The sequence below is a fragment of the Polypterus senegalus genome, chromosome 2 (genome assembly GCF_016835505.1).
Source record: "Polypterus senegalus isolate Bchr_013 chromosome 2, ASM1683550v1, whole genome shotgun sequence".
Taxonomy (NCBI): Eukaryota; Metazoa; Chordata; class Cladistia; order Polypteriformes; family Polypteridae; genus Polypterus; species Polypterus senegalus.
This window is the reverse complement of record NC_053155.1, coordinates 214,044,893-214,068,693: the sequence shown is the minus strand read 5'-3', so window position 1 is coordinate 214,068,693 and position 23,801 is coordinate 214,044,893. Positions and strand designations below refer to the sequence as shown.

The 23,801-nt window shown below is 37.8% G+C and overlaps 1 protein-coding gene across 2 annotated transcripts in view; it reads left to right on the top strand.

Moving 5' to 3' along the window:
* Window positions 1-23,801, top strand: part of akap11 (A kinase (PRKA) anchor protein 11) — a 121,924-nt gene that overhangs the window by 62,777 nt on the left and 35,346 nt on the right. For both annotated transcript variants that reach the window (XM_039745287.1, XM_039745286.1), the window contains exons 4-7: window positions 10,509-10,562; window positions 14,387-14,515; window positions 17,365-17,629; window positions 18,257-22,799. In XM_039745287.1, coding sequence (XP_039601221.1) covers window positions 10,509-10,562; window positions 14,387-14,515; window positions 17,365-17,629; window positions 18,257-22,799 — 4,991 coding nt within the window. The remainder of the gene's footprint in view (window positions 1-10,508; window positions 10,563-14,386; window positions 14,516-17,364; window positions 17,630-18,256; window positions 22,800-23,801) is intronic.

The window sequence follows — 23,801 nt, the reverse complement described above, 5'->3', positions numbered from 1 at the left end:
CATTCAGTTTTTAAATTTTACAATATTAATAGCTCCTACTAAAGAGTGACTGCCATTTGCAGAACAGCCTGCAGTTAGTTTCCTGTAAAAAAAGTTCATAGTTTAAGTGAATTTTAAAAAGTTCCTATGTAAAGTTAATAAAAAAACATATCACTTACAAAACCTGGCACACTTAGAAAGATAGTCGAAAGTAAAGTGGGATGCTATTCTTTAACATTGCTAATTAACATGAACAACACAGGATGCAGTCCGATTCCTACTCCAGGAATTGTGTTATGGAATATATTTCAGCCCTTTTCCAACTCTCTGTCAGTAAAGTAAATATAAATAAATGAGAATAGCTGGATATATTTGTTTGGCTATCAAACCATTATCATGTAAGAAGAAGAAATGTGTTTAACTGTTCAACAAAATAATGAAGTTAAACTAAATTAATTTAATGATCAGTTGCTTTTTCTGTGGTTAAATGGTCTCCAGAAGAGAATCAGTTAAAGTAAAACTAAAGCTCAACAGTGAGTCAGTGCAGTTTGGTTAGGTTAATGTTATGGGAAACATTTAACACGGCACATTCATATGTATTTTGTGGTTATTATGAAAAGCCTCATATCATTTCATTAAACTGCCATTAAATACATTTGCGGGGGATTTTTTTTTCTAACAACAAACACTGCTCTATGGCTAATATAATGATTTAACCGTACAAATCAACTCATTGTGAAACAGAAGGGGCAAAGTTGTGGTTTTGTTAAAGCAAGCAAACATAAACCTTACACAATATAAGACAATGTATAAGTGGATTTGCAGAAGCTGAAAATATACAGAGAGAAGATGGTATTATAATAAAAAAAGGTTGTTGTATGTAATATACACAGTGCATCCAGAAAGTATTCACAGCACGTCACCTTTTCCACATTTTGTTATGTTACAGCCTTATTCCAAAATGGATTAAATTCATTTTTTTCCTCAGAATTCAACATACGACACCCCATAATGACAACGTGAAAAAAGTTTACTTGAGGTTTTTGAAAATTTATTAAAAATATAAAAAACTGAGAAATCACATGTACTTAAGTATTCACAACCTTTGCTCAATACTTTGTTGATGCACCTTTGGCAGCAATTACAGCCTCAAGCCTTTTTGAATATGATGCCACAAGCTTGGCACACCTATCCTTGGCCAGTTTCGCCCATTCCTCTTTGCAGCACCTCTCAAGCTCCATCAGGTTGGATGGGAAGCGTCAGTGCACAGCCATTTAAAGATCTCTCCAGAGATGTTCAATCAGATTCAAGTCTGGGCTCTGGCTGGGCCACTCAAGGACATTCACAGAGTTGTCCTGAAGCCACTCCTTTGATATCTTGGCTGTGTGCTTAGGGTTGTTGTCCTGCTGAAAGATGAACCGTCACCCCAGTCTGAGGTCAAGAGCGCTGTGGAGCAGGTTTTCATCCAGGATGTCTCTGTACATTGCTGCAGTAATCTTTCCCTTTATCCTGACTAGTCTCCCAGTTCCTGCCACTGAAAAACATCCCCACAGCATGATGCTGCCACCACCATGCTTCACTGTAGGGATGGTATTGGCCTGGTGATGAGCAGTGCCTGGTTTCCTCCAAAAAGTTCAGTCTTTGTCTCATCAAACGAGAGAATTTTGTTTCTCATTGTCTGAGAGTCCTTCAGGTGCCTTTTGGCAAACTCCAGGTGGGCTGCCATGTGCCTTTTACTAAGGAGTGGCTTCCGTCTGGCCACTCTACCATACAGGCCTGATTGGTGGATTGCTGCAGAGATGGTTGTCCTTCTGGAAGGTTCTTCTCTTTCCACAGAGGACCTCTGTAGCTCTGACAGAGTGACCATCGGGTTCTTGGTCACCTCCCTGACTAAGGCCTTTCTCCCCCGATCGCTCAGTTTAGATGGTCGGCCAGCTATAGGAAGACTCCTGGTGGTTTCGAACTTCTTCCACTTACTGATGATGGAGGCCACTGTGCTCATTGGGACCTTCAAAGCAGCAGAAATGTTTCTGTAACCTTCCCCAGATTTGTGCCTCGAGACAATCCTGTCTTGGAGGTCTACAGACAATTCCTTTGACTTCATGCTTGGTTTGTGCTCTGACATGAACTGTCAAGTGTGGGACCTCATATAGACAGGTGTGTGCCTTTCCAAATCATGTCCAATCAACTGAATTTACCACAGGTGGACTCCAATTAAGCTGCAGAAACATCTCAAGGATGTCCCAAAGGTATCACGTCCTAGTGAGCTGAATGACTTCCGGCCTGTTGCTCTGACGTCACATCTGATGAAGACCATGGAGCGGCTGCTGCTTCACCACCTGAGGCCACAGGTCCGCCACGCCCTCGACCCTCTGCAGTTCGCATACCAGGAGAAGGTGGGAGCGGAGGATGCCATCATCTATATGCTTCATCGATCCCTCTCCCACCTGGACAGAGGCAGTGGTGCTGTAAGAATTATGTTTTTGGACTTCTCTAGCGCCTTCAACACCATCCAACCTCTGCTCCTTAGGGATAAGCTGACTGAGATGGGAGTAGATTCACACCTTGTGGCATGGATTGTGGACTATCTTGCAGACAGACCTCAATATGTGCGTCTTGGGAACTGCAGGTCTGACATTGTGTGCAGCAATACAGGGCGCCGCAGGGGACTGTACTTTCTCCGTCCTGTTCAATCTATATACATCAGACTTCCAATATGACTCGGAGTCCTGCCATGTGCAAAAGTTCGCTGATGACACTGCTATTGTGGGCTGCATCAGGAGTGGGCAGGAGGAGGAGTACAGAAAGTTAATCAAAGACTTTGTTAAATGGTGCGACTCAAACCACTTACACCTTAACACCAGCAAGACCAAGGAGCTGGTGGTGGATTTTAGGAGGCCTAGACCCCTCATGGACCCTGTGATCATCAGAGGTGACTGTGTGCAGAGGGTGCAGACCTTTAAATATCTGGGAGTGCAGCTGGATGACAAATTGGACTGGACTGCCAATACTAATGCTCTATGTAAGAAAGGTCAAAGCAGACTATACTTTCTGAGAAGGTTGGCATCCTTCAACATCTGCAGTAAGATGCTGCAGATGTTCTACCAGACGGTTGTGGCGAGTGCCCTCTTCTACGCGGTGGTGTGCTGGGGTGGCAGCATAAAGATGAAAGACGCCTCACGCCTGGACAAACTTGTTAAGAAGGCAGGCTCCATTGTAGGATTAAAGTTGGACAGTTCAACATCTGTGGCAGAGCGACGGGCACTAAGCAAACTCCTGTCAATCATGAATAATCCACTGCATCCACTTAACAGTGTCATCTCCAGACAGAGGAGTAGCTTCAGTGACAGACTTTTGTCACTGTCCTGCTCCACTGACAGACTAAATAGGTCGTTCCTCCCCCAGACTTAATAGACTCTTCAATTCCACCCGGGGGAGTAAATGCCAACATTAATTTTTTTTTTTTCATTTTTATTACTATTTAATTTAATATTGTTTCTTTGTATCAGTATACTGCTGCTGGATTATGTGAATTTCCCCTTGGGATTTATAAAGTATCTATCTATCTATCTATCTATCTATCTATCTATCTATCTATCTATCTATCTATCTATCTATCTATCTATCTATCTATCTATCTATCTATCTATCTATCTATCTATCTATCTATCTATCTATCTATCTATCTATCTATCTATCTATCTATCTATCTATGATCAGGGGAAACAGGATGCACCTGAGCTCAATTTTGAGCTTCATGGCAAAGGCTGTGAATACTTATGTACATGTGCTTTCTCAGTTTTTTTATTTTTAATACATTTGCAAAATCCTCAAGTTAACTTTTTTCACGTTGTCATTATGGGGTATTGTGTGTAGAATTCTGAGGAAAAAAATAAATTTAATCCATTTTGGAATAAGGCTGTAACATAACAAAATGTGGAAAAAGTGATGCGCTATGAATACTTTCCGGATGCACTGTAAGTGTTATAAATTAAATTTAGTCTATCTGTAGTATTTCTTTTAAAAGTACACATTACGTGAATGTAAGCACTAGGATTTGCTCCTGTTTTTCTCTAAAGACTGTAATAAACAGCAGCTTCCATGGATACCGTACTAGTGTAGCAGGACGGAAGATGACAAAACAGTTTCAAATGCCTGAAGCTTTAAAGTAAAAATGATCATTTCATTTATAAAAAAAATATTAACAAGCAAGTAATCCTCTTCTTTGCCAATCTACTTACATTAAAACTATTTACTGTATATTCACTCCTTTTTTACTTAGTACAGTAATCCCTCCTCGATCGCGGGGGTTGCGTTCCAGAACCCCCCGCGATAGATGAAAATCCGCGAAGTAGAAACCATATGTTTGTGTAGTTATTTTTATATATTTTAAGCCCTTATAAACTCTCCCACACTGTTAACATTATTAGAGCCCTCTAGACATGAAATAACACCCTTTAGTCAAAAGTTTAAACTGTGCTCCATGACAAGACAGAGATGACAGTTCTTTCTCACAATTAAAAGAATGGAAATAGATCTTCTCTTCAGGAGCAGAGAATTTCAGAGAGAGAGAGAGAGCGCTCGCAAAGAAAAGCAAACAATCAAAAAATCAATACTTGTGCTTTTAAGTTTGCCGCGGCATTTTTTAGAGGAGCGTCAATATCTTCTAAGCAAACAGCCTCTGTGCAAACAGCCCCTCTGCTCACATCTCCTCCGTCAGGCGCAGAGAACGTCAGAGAGAGAGAGAGTGAGATTAAAGCAAACCATCAAAAAAATCAATAAGTGTGCTTCTGTAAGCACCGCAATAAAGCGGCATTTCTTAGAGGTGCGTCTGTATCCACTAGGCAAACGGCTTCTGTGCAAACAGCACCTCTGCTCACAGCCCCTCCGTCAGGCACAGAGAATGTCAGAGAGGGTGAGATAGAGGCAGAGACAAGCAAACAATCAAGCTAAGCGCGGGATGCATATCTTATAGCATTGAGGAGTTTTAGTTAATATGTAATACATGCTCTGATTGGGTAGCTTCTAAGCCATCCGCCAATAGCGTCCCTTGTATGAAATCAACAGGGCAAAAAAACTGAGGAAGCGTGTAGCATAAATTAAAAGACCCACTGTCCGCAGAAATCAGCGAACCAGCGAAAAATCCGTGATATATATTTAGATGTGCTTACATTTAAAATCCCGCGAAAGTCGAAGCGCGATATAGCGAGGGATTACTGTATTGTATTGTCTGTACTCTCACCATGTCTCAGATTAATATTATTTTTTATTTAGGAAAAAATATAAATAAAATTTAAATTGAACATTTTGTAAATAAAAAATTAGAAATAACATTTGTAATTTTTCTTGAACATCCGCAGGTTTGATGGTAAAAATTTTAAGCATGTTATTCCAAAGGCATTTCACAAAACACAAACCCCATTTTAGGATTCTTCATATAACTTTAGACATCTGGCAGTTTAATGTCACATTGGTTAGTGTTTGTCCATTATGGTCCCAGATGCTTGAATTCAGCTCCTTCTGTTTACTGTACTTTCAGTGTGGACTTAGCGTACTTTTCCATGTATTCATGTGTTTTTATCTCAGCACTTAGGGGTGTGTGATATTGGCAAAAATTATATCCCAATATGTTCTGGGACTTTGAAGATAACGATAATTAGACTATATTTTGTATTCTTTAAAAACATGTTTGTAAAAGTCTTACTGATCTACCTTGGTCTTGATAATCTAATATTAATTTTAGCTTACTAATGAGATTATTGGAAACAACAGTTAAGAAAAACTAATTTTATTTACTTAAAACTATAGTAAAACAACACAAAAACGATTAAAATCACCAGTCAAAGTATTGCTGAGATCAAACAGTGCAAGTAAGAATAAACCATTTCAAAGTTATTTACATGGTTTACACAAAATACCAACAAAATTATTATAATGAGAGCATTTAAAACTGACACATATCCTCAATGTAAACAAAATATGAAGCCAAAGGGAATAAAATATTAATCATAATTGAACTACAATAGGGGTCGCCTACTCCTGTCCTGGAGGACCACCGTGGCTGCAGGTTTTCATTCTAACCCTTTTTTTAATGAGTGCCCTGTTTGTACTGCTAATTAACTTCTTGTGAATTCATTTTAATTGAATTGCTTTTTTAAGATTTGTTCCTCTGAATTTCTTCATCGTTCCTCTGAAATACTTCATTTCTTTCCTTAAACGAAACCCAAACAGAAATGAAATGTGAACTGAGTAAGCCAACAGAAGACCAACTAAGGCAGGGCCTCAAACTCCAACCAATTTTATTCCGACCAGCTGCTTAATGAGGTGCCAATTCTTGTCGTTAATTAAGCCAATTCTTTAATTCCATGGCTTGCTGCTGCTCTCATGGTGCAAATTATTGTTTGGCTGCTAATTAAGGGAAAAGGAAACAATTAAGGGGTCTGAGTCTTCAAGATCAAGTTTGTTCAAATTAGTTCAAAAGAAGTTAATTACGAGCAAAAACAAGACACTCATTAAGAAAAGGGTTAGAATGAAAACCTGCAGCCACGGTGGTCCTCCAGGACTGGAGTTGGTGACCCCTGAACTACAGGGCATGAACATTAGAGTGTGAATAAATTTAAACTGTTCTGCTGTAAGATGAATTGTGCAGCATACAAGCAAGAACAAAAATGTAACATACTGTACTATAGTGTAAAAATCCAAAGTTCTATCAGATACTGCACAGGAAAAAAAAACTATTGCATTTGCAAACAAGTTCTGTCATATATTTTACAAAGACACAAAAAAAAAAACATTTTAAAACAACTAACTAACTTCAAGATCTGTCCAATATTGCACAAAGATATCAGAAAAAATAAAACAATTGTAAAATTCTACTGAGGAAACTTCAAGTGTGACAGAAGCACCAGTCAGTCCACAAAATCTGGCTTCACAGCTGCACTGTTACCTGTTACATCATTTTCTCCAGTGCTGAAAGTCCGCTAAGAAGGGCAACTTGAGGCAGGGATGCACAGGTAATTTTTTGCAAGTTTGTTTTCCACCACTCCAGTGGATTTACATCACTATCCATCTCAGGTATCATCAAGTAGCTCTTGTTCTCTTTTTCAAAGGCAGTGTGTAGACTTGCCTTCTCTGAATTCCTGTATTTTTGGAATTAGCTGCTAAGAGACTTTTCTCTTTGTTTTTTACCCAGTTATGGTCATTTCAGATGTATACATTGGTTTGAATAGAACGGTTGGGATTTACGGGCAGGCACAGCATCTCCTTTACGCTTTATCAGTGCTTTAACATTGTTGTCATTATTGTACATACTTCTTACACAAGTTGGGGTAGGATGGAGTGGGGTTATGAGGTGGGGTTCTGTGCGAGTGTTTCAAATAATGAAAAAAAAAAAGTGCTTTAGAATCAAGGACCACCAACCAAGTTGCCCGATAGGTATATGCTTCTTTCGCAAATAAAAAATAATCCATTCAAATGAATTATGTAATTTGTTTAAACAGATTTTTTTTTTTTTGGGTGACACCTATGAGACTCCATACTTCTGGTACACTGAAAGTGCAAGCCTATGTGCTTGCTTTGGACTCTCAAGGCAGGTTTTTGATTGTTTTTTGCAAAGTGAGTGACATACTCAATGATTTCAGCTCGTACATTGTTATAACAAAAATGTATATATTTTCGTAGATGATACCTATCGCCTACTCCTTCCCAGTACAGTAATCCCTCCTCGATCGCGGGGGTTGCGTTCCAGAACCCCCCGCGATAGGTGAAAATCCGCGAAGTAGAAACCATATGTTTGTATGATCATTTTTATATATTTTAAGCCCTTAGAAACTCTCCCACACTGTTTATAAATATTCTCCGCACAGTTATACAGTAAACCCTTGTTTATCGCGGTTAATCCGCTCCAGACAGATAAATGAATTTCCATGAAGTAGGATTCTTTATTTATAAATGTAATATTATTCGCAGTTAGAGCACAGAAAACCTGTTTACGACCTTCTAAATATGTTTTTTAACATTATTAGAGCCCTCTAGACATGAAATAACACCCTTTAGTCAAAAGTTTAAACTGTGCTCCATGACAAGACAGAGATGACAGTTCTTTCTCACAATTAAAAGAATGCAAACATATCTTCCTCTTCAAAGTGCGTAAGGAGCGGAGAATGTCAGAGAGAGAGAGTAAAGTAAACAATGAAAAATCAATAGGGCTGTTGCGCTTTTAAGTATGCAAGCACCGCGATAAAGCAGCGGCAATGAAGGGATCAATGCGAAGGTAGCCTTTCAGCATTTTTTACAGGAGCATCCCTATCTTCTAAGCAAACAGCCTCTGTGCAAAAAGCCCCTCTGCTCACATCTCCTCCGTCAAGCGCAGAGAACGTCAAAGAGAGAGAGAGAGAGCAAGCGCGAGATTAAAGCAAACAATCAAAAAATCAATAAGTGTGCTTTTGGACGCACCTCGATAAAGCGGCATTTCTTAGAGGATCGTCCGTATCCACTAGGCAAAAAGCTTCTGTACAAACAGCACCTCTGCTCACAGCCCCTCCGTCAGGCGCAGAGAATGTCAGAGAGGGTGAGATAGAGGCAGAGACAAGCAAACAATCGAGCACCGCGCAGAAGGCATATCTTATAGCATTGAGGAGTTTTAGTTAATATGTAATACGTGCTCTGATTGGGTAGCTTCTAAGCCATCTGCCAATAGCGTCCCTTGTATGAAATCAACTGGGCAAACAAACTGAAGAAGCATGTACCATAAATTAAAAGACCCATTGTCCGCAGAAATCCGTGAATCAGCGAAAAATCCGCAATATACATTTACATATGCTTACATATAAAATCCGCGATAGAGCAAAACCGCGAAAGTCAAAGCGCGATACAGCAAGGGATCACTGTACTCTAATTTTCGTTGTAAAAACTACAAAACTCGGTTTTTAAAGACTGGTTACTTCATTGTGTATACGACTGTAGGTGAATGAAAAGGTGTAACTCTGGAGAGGGCAACATACAATACAGCGTTTTACACGCTGCATACAGCGATTTACATCCGCGACAAATATGAATCTTCTTAGATGGTGCTGTCGCGTCCACCCACGCTCTCGGAGCACACACACTGCCTGGTCAATGTCAGTAAACATATACTCAGCCTCCCATCGGTTTTTAAAGGCTCTATGTTCAGAATCACCTTTTCTCTTCGGCATCGTGTGGGCTAGCTTCGCAATAACTTACAGCATCATAAACTAGACTTGATTAACGCGGTAAGTGTTCGGCAAGGCAGCTGAAGCGCTGCATTATGGGATCTGCAGTTTATTGTGTTACCAGCGCTTCATATCCCCGGGCCATTAATAACAATAATACAGTATATAAAATGATCTCGCGGGCCGGATATAATTACACGCCAGGCCAGATGTGGCCCGTGGGCCTTGAGTTTGACACATATGGACTAAATAGAACTTGAAAAGAAATATTTTTTCGAATGTGATTGCACAATTCAGATCGAGTTGGCGCAGCACTACAGTACATCGAGCCAGCGTGCTATTGTGGTTTTGCCTGTGTGCCTCAGTAAGTTACCCTCCCCTCGCTCTTACTTTTTTACCGTTCATCTAATGAATACACTGAGTATGGCTTTACCAAAACAATCATTGATCGCGAATAAAGTATCCATTATTCATGAAGCTTCAATTGGTGATCTGTCTTTCTGAGTTAACCGCATATGTTTTCATACGTCTCAAACCAAGGGGATGCGAGGCTAAAATGAATCGAGAAGCGCCGTACATACTTAGTGCATCCCCTCTCGGGAATCAAACCTCGGACGTCGGCGCTACAGGCGAAGGCTCTTACTATTGCGCCACGGCGTGTGGTTTATCTATTTGAGTGTAGCAGTGTAATTCGGTTTTTGTTCAGCACTCTTTGGAACTGTTGCTTTTTGTCTGCGTACTGCGTCAGTTCACGTGAGCCGCTGAATATGGTTTTATATGTCACTCACTCGCTTCTATTTGTTTCACTGCCTTCTTAATTATATAATGCATGTTTTCTTCAGCGCTTTTTGTAGCTCTTCCTGGTTTTCTACGTAATGCGTGATTACGTGAGAGGCGTGATGATGTCACATGAAACTCCGCCCCCCACGGCTTTCGAGCTCAACTCCATTACAGTAAATGGAGAAAAATAGCTTCTAGTTATGACCATTATGCGTAGAATTTAGAAATGAAACCTGCCCAGCTTTTGTAAGTAAGCTGTAAGGAATGAGCCTGCCAAATTTCAGCCTTCTACCTACCCGGGAAGTTGGAAAATTAGTGATGAGTCAGTGAGTCAGTCAGTGAGGGCTTTGCCTTTTATTAGTATAGATGATAATATTGACAGACTCTTAAATTCATTCAAAGTATAGATTACTTTATTGGGCAGAATCTTTATAGTAAAAAAGTGACATACATGTTAATTCAAGCTTATATTTTCAGCTATATGTTTTACATTTATATGGAGTTGTGTAAATTATTAGTACAATTTAAGTGCATACTAATTTGTTTTTCATTTGACAGATTAATTTTGTGAGTGTGCCAAATTCATGTGGAGAAGTAGATGTTTTCACACAGGTAAGTACTTCTGTCTACTGCCTATGCTGTTGCGCAGTTTGTATTATAAGCAGGCAACTGTCTTTTTAAATTGGAAATCAATTCATTGTTTTTCGTACCCTTTAGAACTTTTGGCCAGCCATTAATTTATTCTGTTTTAGCACATTTTCTTGAAATGGTGGACTTAAAGTAAGTCAGTAACATAATCTGCTTGTCTGTTCTCTGTATTCATTTTGATTTGGATAAGGAAATGTCTCCAGTTTTCCATATATATGTATGTAATTAGCCTTTTTCAAGTGAAGTTCAAGAATTTAAGTAGAGTTTAAACTAGTTGTCAGCATTCTGTTCGATTTAGACACTAAGTCTGACAATGGACATAAACAAGACAAGACCCTTTCACCATTGGATAGTTTGATGCACTGTCTCATTTAGAACTGTTGCCTGGTTTCTCTAGATGATGTGCAATTTTTAATGAATGGCTAATCAAATAAGTAAAATCATTATTTGCCTGTTAACATTTTTGTATGTGTTGCGGGACAATTTTACCTGTTTTCACAAGAGAATTAGGCAGATGATTAGAGGTGTAACTTAAGGTCTTGGTTCTTATTAACTTGCAGAATGTTAGTTGCGATGAATACAAGTTTTATGGATCAACATTTCATAATGCTGTACCATTTTATGCATCATGTATTGCTTTGTAATCACTTCACCAAATCTCACAATAGCTTGCTGTGCATACTGCAATACAGTTGAACCTGCATAAATGTCATGTGGCACCTTGTTAAAATAAAAGCACAATGCTACCAGTAAAAGGAGCATAGGGCTGAACATAGACCATAATATGAAGTGAGTAACCCAGTGCCCAATTTCTAAAAAAATGTTTTGCTCATTTTAGAAGTCCTAGAAGCATTTGATACAATTTAGAATATAAAACAGAATGAGGTGACTGTTCGTCATACAGCATACAAGCATGCGCACACACACACACACACACACACACACACACACACACACACACAAACAGAGTTTGGAGACGACATTTAGACAATTGTACATGACCATGTACATCGAGAGGCCTCAAATTTGAATTTACTTCTTATGAGAAGAACTTAGTTGTCATAGTGGATCCCTTACTATGTTATCCTATCTGCGGAGGAGGTGCCCAGCGTGTGCTGCGTGCTGTCATCATCTCTGCTGGTAGATTGCAATGAGTGGTGCTGCATTTCGTCTATGTGTGAAACTTGATTATAATATAATATTTGCTCCAAAAAAATGCTTTTCATTGCCATAAAGGTATCAAGTAGATGTTTTTCATCATTTTTCATTTTAGAGGGGTTTTTGGTGTTTTTCACCTACCCCGGAACAATGTCAAGTACGAGTGTGTTTGGGGTGTTTGTGTCTCTGCAGCATGTGGATGATAAATGTCAGCAGTGACCAGTATGTAAATTATTAGCCTTCTTCATATCTCTTAACAGAAAAGAAGATAGTGGGTTTTCCAGTAAAGAAGGAAGTAAAGGATTACTTGTTAGCTTAGGTACCTTGGGCACAAGCCAGGAGCATGGAGGGGTAAAAGGAGGGAAGTTCAGTATTTTGTTAAGTTGTAAATTATGTACAATTTAAATAGTATATAATTTAGTTATTAGTTTAACAGACTGTGTTACCTGTTTAATGCTTACTGGTCTCTCTAAGCACCTGTACTAACTGTTTGAGGTGCGCTCACTACTAAATATTTTCTGCCTTCTGCTGCTTTCTCACTTTAAGCTGCTTGTTGAAAGTGTTTTTATTTCCTACTAGATTTTCTTTAAGTCAGTAAGACTGTCTGTCTCCCTAAGAAACTCTCTTCACTGCAACTATTTATTTCCGTAAGCCAATGCTACTATAAATACTATGACTGTTAAAACATCCTCCTTTTTAAAGAATAAGTTTATTTTTCAATCCTTCATCCTTCACAGGCATGGTATATATTAGTTTGTCACATGAAATTGCATTCTTAACTGAAGCATATTTTATAAAATATATTTTAAAAATAACTAGCCCGCTCTTACGTTTTACAGTAGAGCTTATGGCTGCTGATGTCCCTTTATAATGAAATGCATTAAAACTACCAAATACATCAATTTTTCAACCCAGAAATGTTGCATTAGGAAAGTTTGAGTACTCTTGCAGTACTTTATGCTTGACTGTTTTTACAGTTGAAGAAGTCAGGTGAGAAACTAACTGCAGTGGATTTTGTATGGCTCTTCCATTTAGTACTTGCTTCAGACCTGCTCAGAATAGTTTCCTATCCCTGTCTCACAAACCACACCAGTTAGTGATTGATATACAGGCTTGGCTCTTTTGACATTAAATGTTAAGTTATGAGTTATAATGCATTTTATCCATATACAGTACAGGCCAAAAGTTTGGACACACCTCCTCATTCAATGTGTTTTTTTATTTTCATGACCATTTACATTGGTAGATTCTCACTGAAGGCATCAAAACTATGAATGAAAACATGTGGAGTTATGTACTTAACAAAAAAAGGTGAAATAACTGAAAACATGTTTTATATTCCAGTTTCTTCAAAATAGCCACCCTTTGCTCTGATTACTGCTTTGCACACTCTTGGCATTCTCTCGATGAGCTTCAACAGGTAGTCACCTTCAGTACAGTACAGGCCAAAAGTTTGGACACACCTTCTCATTCAATGTGTTTTCTTTATTTTCATGACCATTTACAGCACTCCATCACTCTCCTTCTTGGTCAAATAGCCCTTACACAGCCTGGAGGTGTGTTTGGGGTCATTGTCCTGTTGAAAAATAAATGATCGTCCAACTAACCTGACTTCTGCACAGCAAAACTGCTGGTCCCGAACCCCATTGATAAAGCAAGAAATTCCACTAAATAACCCTGATAAGGCACACCTGTGAAGTGAAAACCATTTCAGGTGACTACCTGTTGAAGCTCATCGAGAGAATGCCAAGAGTGTGCAACCTCTTATTTATTTTACACTGGTCACATGCAGGTAGAGAATATAATATTTATATATATTTAATGAAGGAGACATTACCTCATGAAACACAGATAAATGAACAAAAACCTAATGAAGGGAATGATTATTTGATGTTTTTCTGTATGTAACATATATCTCTATTAAAATGCACACTTTATTTAAATGATTGATTTAAAAATGTCTGCTTGATATGCCTCACACTCTCGTGCATTACAAACAGGTCACCAGTGCACATATGATATCTGATGGTGAGGATTTCTTGTCAGACTACAGTTTTATCATTTTTACAGTGTATGGCATCTTTAACTAAAACGTAAAAGAGCTTTCAGGGTTAGAGCATTGGTTTAGTAGTCTGGGCACATTTGACTGGTATGTCCATTGCATGATCAGTTTGTCACTTTGTCTGGGCTGCAGAAAAGACTGCTGATTTGTGTGCCTGGCTTGGTTCTGGTCATTGGGTGCTATGTAGAAAAAGTTAAAGCTTTGTGACGTTCCTTGTTTTATAAACTGATTGCACTACAAGACATTACTTTCTTATTGGATTGGATTGATATATATATATAAGTTTACATAAAGCAGTATTTACAATTTTATTACAATCCTTTTCATATTAAAATAAGAAGAAATTTCAATAATTTTGTGATCTTTGTTTATTTGTGTCTACAGGAATTTGTTTCATTTTTTGTATTTAACTGTCTTCTAGAAAACTATAGTATAACCCAGTTTTATCTTCTGCCCTTTAATAAGATACTCTTGCATAAAAACTATACTGAGTCCAATGTGGCTTACAGAAGTTACTCTTTTTGTACTATTTTTAAATTTTCATTACCATCATTCTTTTCAATTTCAGGCCCAGTCTACATTATCAACTGATATTTGTGACTTGCTGAGATCATTAAATATTCAAACACTCAAGGAGGAAGAAGTGTTGCTAATAAAAGATGTGAAGAAAAATCTAGGCAAAATGTCTACTTCTCAGGTACTTGAGATGTTAAACATTCAATGTTCATGTGAGAGCTTTAATACTGCAACAAAAACATCAGTTGGTACACAAATAGAAATCTTTCTTTTGTGTAAGGTTTTTATTCTTTGTTAAATACGAGAATAATTATCCAACCCATTTTAAACATTTATGTATATTGGTTTTGATTCTTGTATGTATACTAGTTCAGTCAGATTTCAGCTTCATGTTCCTCCAGACATGCAATGTTGCAATACTTCTGTGTTTTGCACATCTATTCTACGATCAGCGTTATCATTTTTAATTCTTACTTTGTATCGTCAGTTATTAAACTGCATTGCATTTTGGTTAACAGGCGTACTATCAACAGATTTTTCTCCAGTGCCATAAAAATATCATTTTGTTTCCGATCCAGTTCTGTTTCACTCTTGAACCTCAGATCCCTGATTTGCTGTTGTATTAATTGTAGCAAACAAAATTCGGTTCATTTTCTCATTAAATATAATGGGAAATAACTGCCATATTTCTTGTTTTCTATTTATTATTATTATTACAGCTTTAGACTCAAAATTTTAAAGAGCATTTTAAATGTCAGGAAAGCATACTTAGCTACCTCAAACAACATGCGTCTTTTGGAGCTGGCTAGCTTGACACAATTACTAAAAGAAAGTTGTAGTAATGAAAAATAAGTATTAAGATTATATGTGTTATATGTTGCTGAATCTGTAAAAGGGCAACAGAACAGGAAAATTACCACATATTGCAACACTATCATTTAATTTAGTAACATAACAAGAGTTTGATTTTCTTAACCACGTGTTAGAAATATCTTAACTGTTTAGTCGTAGATAGGTGCCAAGTTTACCGGTTTAACTCTGCCAAAATGCTTGAATTAAGATATTATCAGTGATGCCATAAAATACATTTTACAGTCTGGTCCTGTAAATTGAATTATAAGCATTTTTTTTTCTCACGGTCCAAATGTAGGAGTTGATTTATGCTCAAAGTGAACTTGGACTTGTATTGAACATATATGCAGTAAAATCTCAATTATCTGTCGAGTCAGGACAGAGGCCATGATGGATAAGAGAAAAGATGGCAAACAGAACAGCTACTTTAAAAATGATATACAGTATATTAGTTTAGTGAATAGTTATTTATTTACAAAAATAAAACTATATTAACAAAATATACTGTAGTGTTAACAAACTTAATTTATATATTGTAGCGACCAGTGTAATAAGAATATACTACTCAGATGTATTGGAGTTTTCTACATTTTACTCGGAGTCTTTGTTCCTTAACAAACAGTGCCTTGTCTTATACTCCGTAATTTGGGTTACAGACCACATCTCCAAAACAAAAGAAAGCTTTCCCTACCAATAATTATCTCCTGCAGCTCACGTTCTGTCTTTTTCTATACCACAAACTCTCCTGCTTATTGTCTCCTGACTCCCTACTCAAAACTTCCTTCTGCCACATCTTCTTTTTTCTCATAACTTCTCCTATCATCATCTCCTAAGCGGTCTGTCTGCTCTTCACCAGTCCTATCACTTACACAGCATTCTGTCCTTTCTGCTCCTGTACAGCACATCACAAAGCATTAACAAAACATAACAGATTTCAAAAAGAAAATACAATGCAGAAGAACTTTAACATTAATACAGAATTACTTTACCGTCAGTGGTTTCCTTTTTTGACACGTTTTTCAGTTTTGCTGGCATCATGTTTTATATCGTTCACTGTTGTTCTTCCTACTCCGTAAATTGAAGCAATACTTAAAGCGCTTTTGCTGTTTCGTAAACATTTAATAATTTTGGTATTTTTGACAATTCCAACACTACACTCATAAGTTTATGAATTTAATTATAACAAAAGACAAACGGTATGTAACTGACACTGTGATTTAAAAATGCGGCATGACACGTGGTGCTGGTGAAAAACACTGCGTACTAGTAAAAGGGAGAGTTGTTCCAATGTGCATATCTCGCAGTGTATCGTGCGGCAGTAGTAATAGGTAGACACTGGCATGCACAGTGTTTTTTTTTTGCCCTGTGATTAATGGAAACCGATGGTTAATTGAGAGACAGATAATCAAGGTTGTACCATATATATTTTTTTTTTGTGGTTTTACCAGTGTCACTTTAGTTTTTTTCCAAAGATGCTATATTTTAGATTAGAAAAACCTTATTAATCCCAAGAGGAAATGTAAATGCATGCAGTAGCAAAAACAGAGATACAGATTCACAGGGCAAATAATACAATAAATCAGTATATAGATAAGTAAATGTATATTATGCACAATTTGCAAGTTAAATTCAAAGAGTATAAATATTTAGTTTGGAACATCGGGAGGAAGCATTGAATTGCCTGATAGGAGTGGGCAGAAAAGACCACCAGAGGTGCTTCTTAGCACACAGTGGTGAAATGAACCTGTGGCTAAAAGTGCTCTCAGAGAGCACCTCCTGGACGGAATGGGGGGAATTTGCCATGATAATGCCCAATTTGGTCACCATCCTCTCTTTTCCACAACAGCTTCCAATGTGTCTAGGGGTAGCGCTGTGATGGAGTAGGATTTCCTGATTTGTTTGTTCAGGCACTGTGCATCTTTTGAGCTTAAGCTGTTTCCTTAGGAGACCATGGCACAGAACAATACTGTGGCTACTATGGACTAACATTTCTAGCAGCTTTGTGCACACATTAAAATATCTGATTTTAATCTTTTAAAAAATTGTTGATATCTCACTTTAATTGTATTTTGTCTTAAGAATATATTTGCTTAATAGGATTGCATTCTTTCTTTTCTTTAAAATTTTCCCATCTAGCATTCAACATAATATGTAAATGTTCACATTTTCTCTGTTTAGCCCCAGTGGCCAAAGGCTGTTTGTGTCTTGAAATACTCCCCTATGCCGCAGAGTAATAAAGAAAACACTGTGTTTAACCTGCTCTGCAAGTACATTAATGGAATAAGGTTTGCATTGGAGCTGCATTCCTTACTCAAAAATCATTCTGATCATTGCCAAGGAGATGATGATGATACTAACCAGTCTGTGTCGTCAATTGAAGATGACTTTGTCACAGCATTTGAGCACTTGGAAGAAGAAGAAGACATTAGCTCCGACAATAATGGTAAGGTTTAATTTATCAACTATACAAAAATGTTGAGGGTTCTTTAAACGTTTACATTTTTTCTTATGTGCCTTTCACAAAAATAGTTACAATGGCTAGATGTCTATCTCTAGGTAAAAGTTAACCATCTGTGGGTTTTCTGTGCTCGGGCAGTCGGTGCTGATTTGAAAAAAAAAAAATTAAATTGGGAGAAAAAGGCAGCCATAGAGCAAATGTGCAAATTATATAACAAATACGTACAGTACTCCAGTGGCAAAAAACATTCAAATATCAAGTGTCAAAATAAATGCAAAGTTATATTTTATAGTTGAGCATAATCCGAATTACCCACAGTGTGGCATACAGTTATTAAGTTCAGCATCATTAAGTCTTTGCTACTGAATGTTAAGTACAGTATGATTAGCATAGCTAACATCTTTGAAGTTTTTTTGTATAAAATTCAGCATAATTGTTAGTATTTAACATATGTAAATTAAATTTAAATTGTAAAATTGATTGTTTAAAGTTAAGTCTTATGTGTCCAACAGTGAAGTTATTCTAAAAGGACAAAAACTAATGCCAGTGCACGGATTTTATATAACTGAGTTTGAATGTATTAACTTGTTCCATTTTTGTTTATATCTTTAGCTACGATTTACAACAGCCAATCTAAGCTGCGTGATGTCGGCTCACAGACAGTGTCATCTCAGTGCACTGATACATCCGGTTCAAAGATCATCATGAGCTCTTGCCAAAAGAAGTTATCTAAATTTAGTGCTTTGTTTCCAGATGCATCTTCTTCTAGGAAGGATTCAATTAAAACAACAGATGAATGTACAGGGAGTCCACAAACCTACAGAACCTACAGCCCCCAGAAAATTCAAAATGACTTTAAGCAGAGAAGTATTACCTCAATTTCCTTGACTGAGTCAGATGAATCTGAATGTTCAAGCCCTAGTCCAATTATCTTTTTAGATGAAGAAGGATACCAGAGAAGCCTAGAAGCTAAAATTGAAATCCCAAAGTTACCAGTCCTTAAAGATGGAGTTGAGGACTCTGATTCAGAACTGAGTGAATTTTTTGATAGCTTTGATCAGTTTGATGAATTGGATCATCTTTCAGAAAAAAATCCAAAACCCCTGGTAGAAAAGACCACCTGCAGTCAAACACAGAAAAGAAAAATGGCTACTCAGGGCTGTTGTGCTACTGCTGCAATGAATCCCCATAGATTTGATCATTCCATTCTTCCTGCAAATGTAAAAAAACCCACACCTCTAAAACCAGACTCACCCTACAGTATAATATCTGATGGACCAGATTCACCTTGGCCAGTTAAGACTTCAGGAGAAGACCCGGGAGCGTTGTTCAGTCCAATTCGTTCTTCTGCTTTCAGTCCTCTGAGCAATTGTACTGCTGCTGATTCTTTCTGTAAAACAAATGAAGAACATTCAGAAATAAAGAAGCCTCAAGAGCTCTGTGCACTTTATAAAACATACTCTGATTATGCAAGTAGCATTTCTCATGACATTATGAGTTCAGTTTTTGGATATAATTCCTCAGCAGACATGAACGTGAATAAAAACTTAAGTTGTGTTTGTCACATGAAATTTAAAAATAGTGATGGACATTTTATGAAACTAGCTGATTTTCAGCCGACAGATAGTATTACAAAACTAAAATATACATCACAAACATTTAAAGATGGAATTCAAAGGTTTGCTACTGACCTAGTTGAAAAAAGCATTGGAAGTGCCTTTAAAGATTTACAAAAAGGCGTCTCATCTTGTACGAGTAAGCTTTGTCATCTTGCTGCAAGACTTACTACTTCAGTATTTCAAATGGCCTTTCACGAGATTGGAATGAGACATGCTTATGTACTGAAAGAACGGGCTATAAATGGCTTAGCAAGTTTTCTTGTAGGAGAAGCTTTATCAGGAGCTCTCAAAGAATTTTGCTTTGTTAAGAAACAGATCTTCAACAACACAGTTGCCCGGTTTGCTGCAGATTTAGCAGAAGAATTGGTTTTTGAGGGAATCATGGAAGTATGCCAGTTTTCACACCCACCCACTCCCTCTTCTCCAAAACACTGGTCTTTGGAGGAAGAGGAGAAAGTAGTCTTGTCTTATGCCAATGACTTATCTGAGTCTGTACTCCAAGAGGCATTTATTGAGCTGTCTCAAGCAGATGTCACATTTACAACTCAAGCTGCCATCAGTGTTTCTTTAGATAATATTCGATATGTTAGAGCAGAAAGTGCAGCACAAGCCACAAACACCTGTAATACATCATCAAATCATTTTGGATTACAGCACACATCAGATCACTTTCAGACATCTGTTCATCTTGGATTACTTTGTGCATCAGGTGTTGCAAGTTGTGCTCCTCTACCTATTGCAGGAAAAATCATTTCTGACAACAAGGCTTTAAGTGAAATTGGATCAGCTAAATCATATAATTGCTATTCTGAAGTCCGAGAGAAAGCAAATGAAGCTCCTAAGATCAAAAGTAACACTGCCTTTCAAGAACAGAGGTCGCTGGTGGGAAATGGCTGCCACATTCAAGGGACTGATCCATTTTTACCAAGTGCCACATATACATTTGAACATAAATTAGACTTGAGCAAAAACAAAGATAAAGTGGAGCACAAATCTTCTGAGACAGCATCCGGAAGAGGGAACTGCTCAGGAGCTATGGTAGACTTAGTGGTTAATGAAGGATTTGAATTAGTGGCTTCTTCCAAAGTAAAGAAAACTATGGAAGAATGTGCTGAATATGTGGGCAAGAAAATAATTGATAAAATGCCTTCTGTCAAACAGTTAACATCTCAAACTCCATATCCAGAGAATTTAACACAACCAGTATTCAAACATACTCACGAGAAAGTCAAACCGACAGTTTCCAATCCTTACCTTGACCAGATTGCACTGTCAGTGACTGAACAGGATGTAGCATTTCCAATGGAGGTGAAAACTTTTAAGTGTATAAAATCACTAGGCCATTGCAATACTAGCATCTCATGCAATCCAGTTTGCCCTGGGCAAAACAAAGATTACACAGATGATGTGTCCAATTGCATATTACTGCATGGTAATAATGAAATCAGAAGGTCTGACCGAAAAATGTTAAGTTTCAGGAGTGCTGGTCTACCAAGCTGTCTAAAAGAATCGCAGAACAGAGAGCGTAGAAATGAGGACACTCAGGGAATCCAAGACTTAAGAAATACATTAGAAATTCCAGGTTGTGAGGCATCCATGCCATCTCCAAGTAACTACTCTAATATGAAGGTACTGTATGGTATGGATTGTATCGAAAGGAACTTCACAGGATCTCCAGGCACTCCTCCATCAACTCCTCAGCAGCCTCAGCACATATGCCAGAATAAAAAGATTAAACAGTTCTCAAAGCAACTGAAAGGAAAGTTAGCCAAAGAGTTTTCTCCTGCTCCACCTCCATCAACACCACACAGTCAGTCAGATGTTTGTGGACCAGAAATTAGCCCTGAAACTGAGAAGACAGATTTTATGTTACGACTGATGCGATCGCTTTCTGATGAGCTAGAAGGTAGTGAAGATGAGGAAGACGAAGAAAATCAATCTGTTATTCATGTGGTGAAGCCTGGTAAAGATCATATGACTACTATGGAGTCAGATGTTGATAAAGGTGCTGTGTCCTATGCAGACCATTTAGCTTGTCACATAGTTTCTATGGCAACTGGAATGTCTACTCTCTGCAAAGATGAAAGAAACGATGAAAGCAGAGCCAGATCTTTATGTAATCCATTTGTGGGGCAGTTCCCTGAGCATTCCTTAAATTCATTATGGACATATGCCGGTGAAATTGCAGGAGAAGTAATTAGTGATGTGAAGAAAATGATAAGCTTAAATCAATGTAGACGTAAACCTTTAAAAAGACATGACGATATTCTGTCATACTGTTCTCAGCAAGACAGTAAAAAGAAAAAACATGAACATGAAAGAATATACTGCTTGGCTGAAAGAACTTCTAATGAGGTCTTGTCATCAGTACTTGGCTTTTCTAGTTCTAGTGACAGGAGTGACTTTGTATCCAAATGCCCAAGTTATGAAAGTGTGTCTGATGAGTATGCTGGGCATGTCATTAAGGTGTTGAAGCGAGAAGATGAGAACAGTGAACTAGTGTTGGATCAGTATGCCAGTAAACTTGCTTATAGATCCGTCAAGTCTGGTTTAGCTCAAGCTGCAAGAAAAATTAAACAGAGATGTAACTTGAGGTTATATTCAACAAGAAGGCCACCATTTGAAAGTAGAAATGAATTGTTAAGATTTCTTACAGTTGAACATAACCAAAGCATGAAGATAAATGGAAAAGTAAACAGTGACCAGGATTCCCATCTTTGCACATGTCGTCCTACTGAGGAAATGAGCCCCACAGAACATATGAAATTACTTGCATATGCAGAGTCTTTGGCATACAGTATTACATATGATGTTACAAGAAAATTGCGATCATCCTCACTAAGATTACCAAAGTCTCTTACAGATTCTTGCCTGTATAAAAAGTCTAAATTAGAAGGTATAGCAGAAAACTTTATTAAAACAAATTTCTCTTGCTCACTTTTACCTTACAAGCCAAAAAACAAACAGTATCACAGTACGGGGAGTTTAAATGATTGTCATTATAGTGATAGTGTTATTCAAGTCATTGAGCATTATGCTAGGAAAATAGTGGATGATACATTAGAAATGACTATTTCTACAGAAGACAGAAGGAAAACGGATAGTCAAACAGATGCTAAAAGTCTATCTGAAACTTCTTTAAAGACTGCTTTAGTTCACAATACCTGTGGATATTGTACACACAAAGAGCATCCATTCTATTTTGGGACCAATAGCAACCATAGGGCAGCACAAGTAGTGCAACAGGTTTCAAAAGAGAACAAGCAAGATTGTGACCAAAAATCTGAACCCTGCTGCAGTAAAACAAATGGATGTGGGTATGGTATTCCTAAAATTCATATTGACCTGGAACAAAAGTCTCTTTTTGCTGAGCAAATAGTATCATCTGCTATTGAGAAAGCTAAAAGAGAAATTAGTAGCACTAGTCTCAATGCAGACAGTGGAATTGGACATGATGGTGCAAGCTTTGCTGAGAGTATCACCACAGAGATAATGACTTCTGCAATGCTGAACGCCTGCCAAACAATTCATATTAGGTAAAGCCATCTAATTATTTATGGTATATTATACTCTTTGTTTTGGTGTGAATAGATTTGCATGTTTTGATAGTAACATATGAAAGATTTGAAATTAATTGCATAACTTTCACAGTTTATCTTTGCATCGTTTACTGTTTGTATGCTATATTTGTTTTAAGAAACGACTACACTTGTCCTAATATTAGATTTGGGAGATTTGTGCAGTGCAGTTGAGATCTGCCTGTCATGGGTACAGTATAATTCATCCTCAGTAAATACCTAAGTTTTCTTTATGCCTAAAAAATTTCCTGAAAATATCCTGAAGCCAAATGATATTGTGATATACATGCTTCTTCAGGGATAAACTTTGCATTTTTCATGCACCAATCAATTCATCTAACCAACAAATAGTCTGTTGTGTTCCTTACTCTACCAGATTCATGTTTCACCAGCTAGTTTTCCTATTTCTTAAACTTTGTAATTCTCATTGTTGTACTTGAATATTAAGAGTGTGTTGGAGCAGAAAGACCTAAAGTCAAACTCTTTTCGTCTCTTTTTATGACACATCAGAGGGATGTTGACTACCGTATTTACGCGTGTACCACGCTCACATTTTTTCCCAAAAATTAGCATTAGAAAATCAGGTCATACACGAGGAAACTGCTTGGGCTTGCTCTCTCACTCGCGCTTTCTCTCACTCTCGCTTGCTTGCTTGCGCTCTCTCTCTCACTCTCTTACTCGCGCACTTGAACTCTCGCTCTCTCTCTCTTGCTCGCGCACTCGCGCTCTCTCTCTCTTGCTCGTGCACTCGCCCTCTCTCTCTCTTGCTCGCGCACTCGCCCTCCCTCTCTCTCTCTCGCTTGCTTGCGCACTTGCACTCTCTCTCTTGCTCGTGGACTCACTCTCTCTCTCTCTCTAAACACTTCCTATACAACCACAACGTGCGTCGTACATGGGAGAATAACGATTTTCACGATTTTCTTTGTAAAAATTAGGGTGCGCATCTTACACGACGATGCG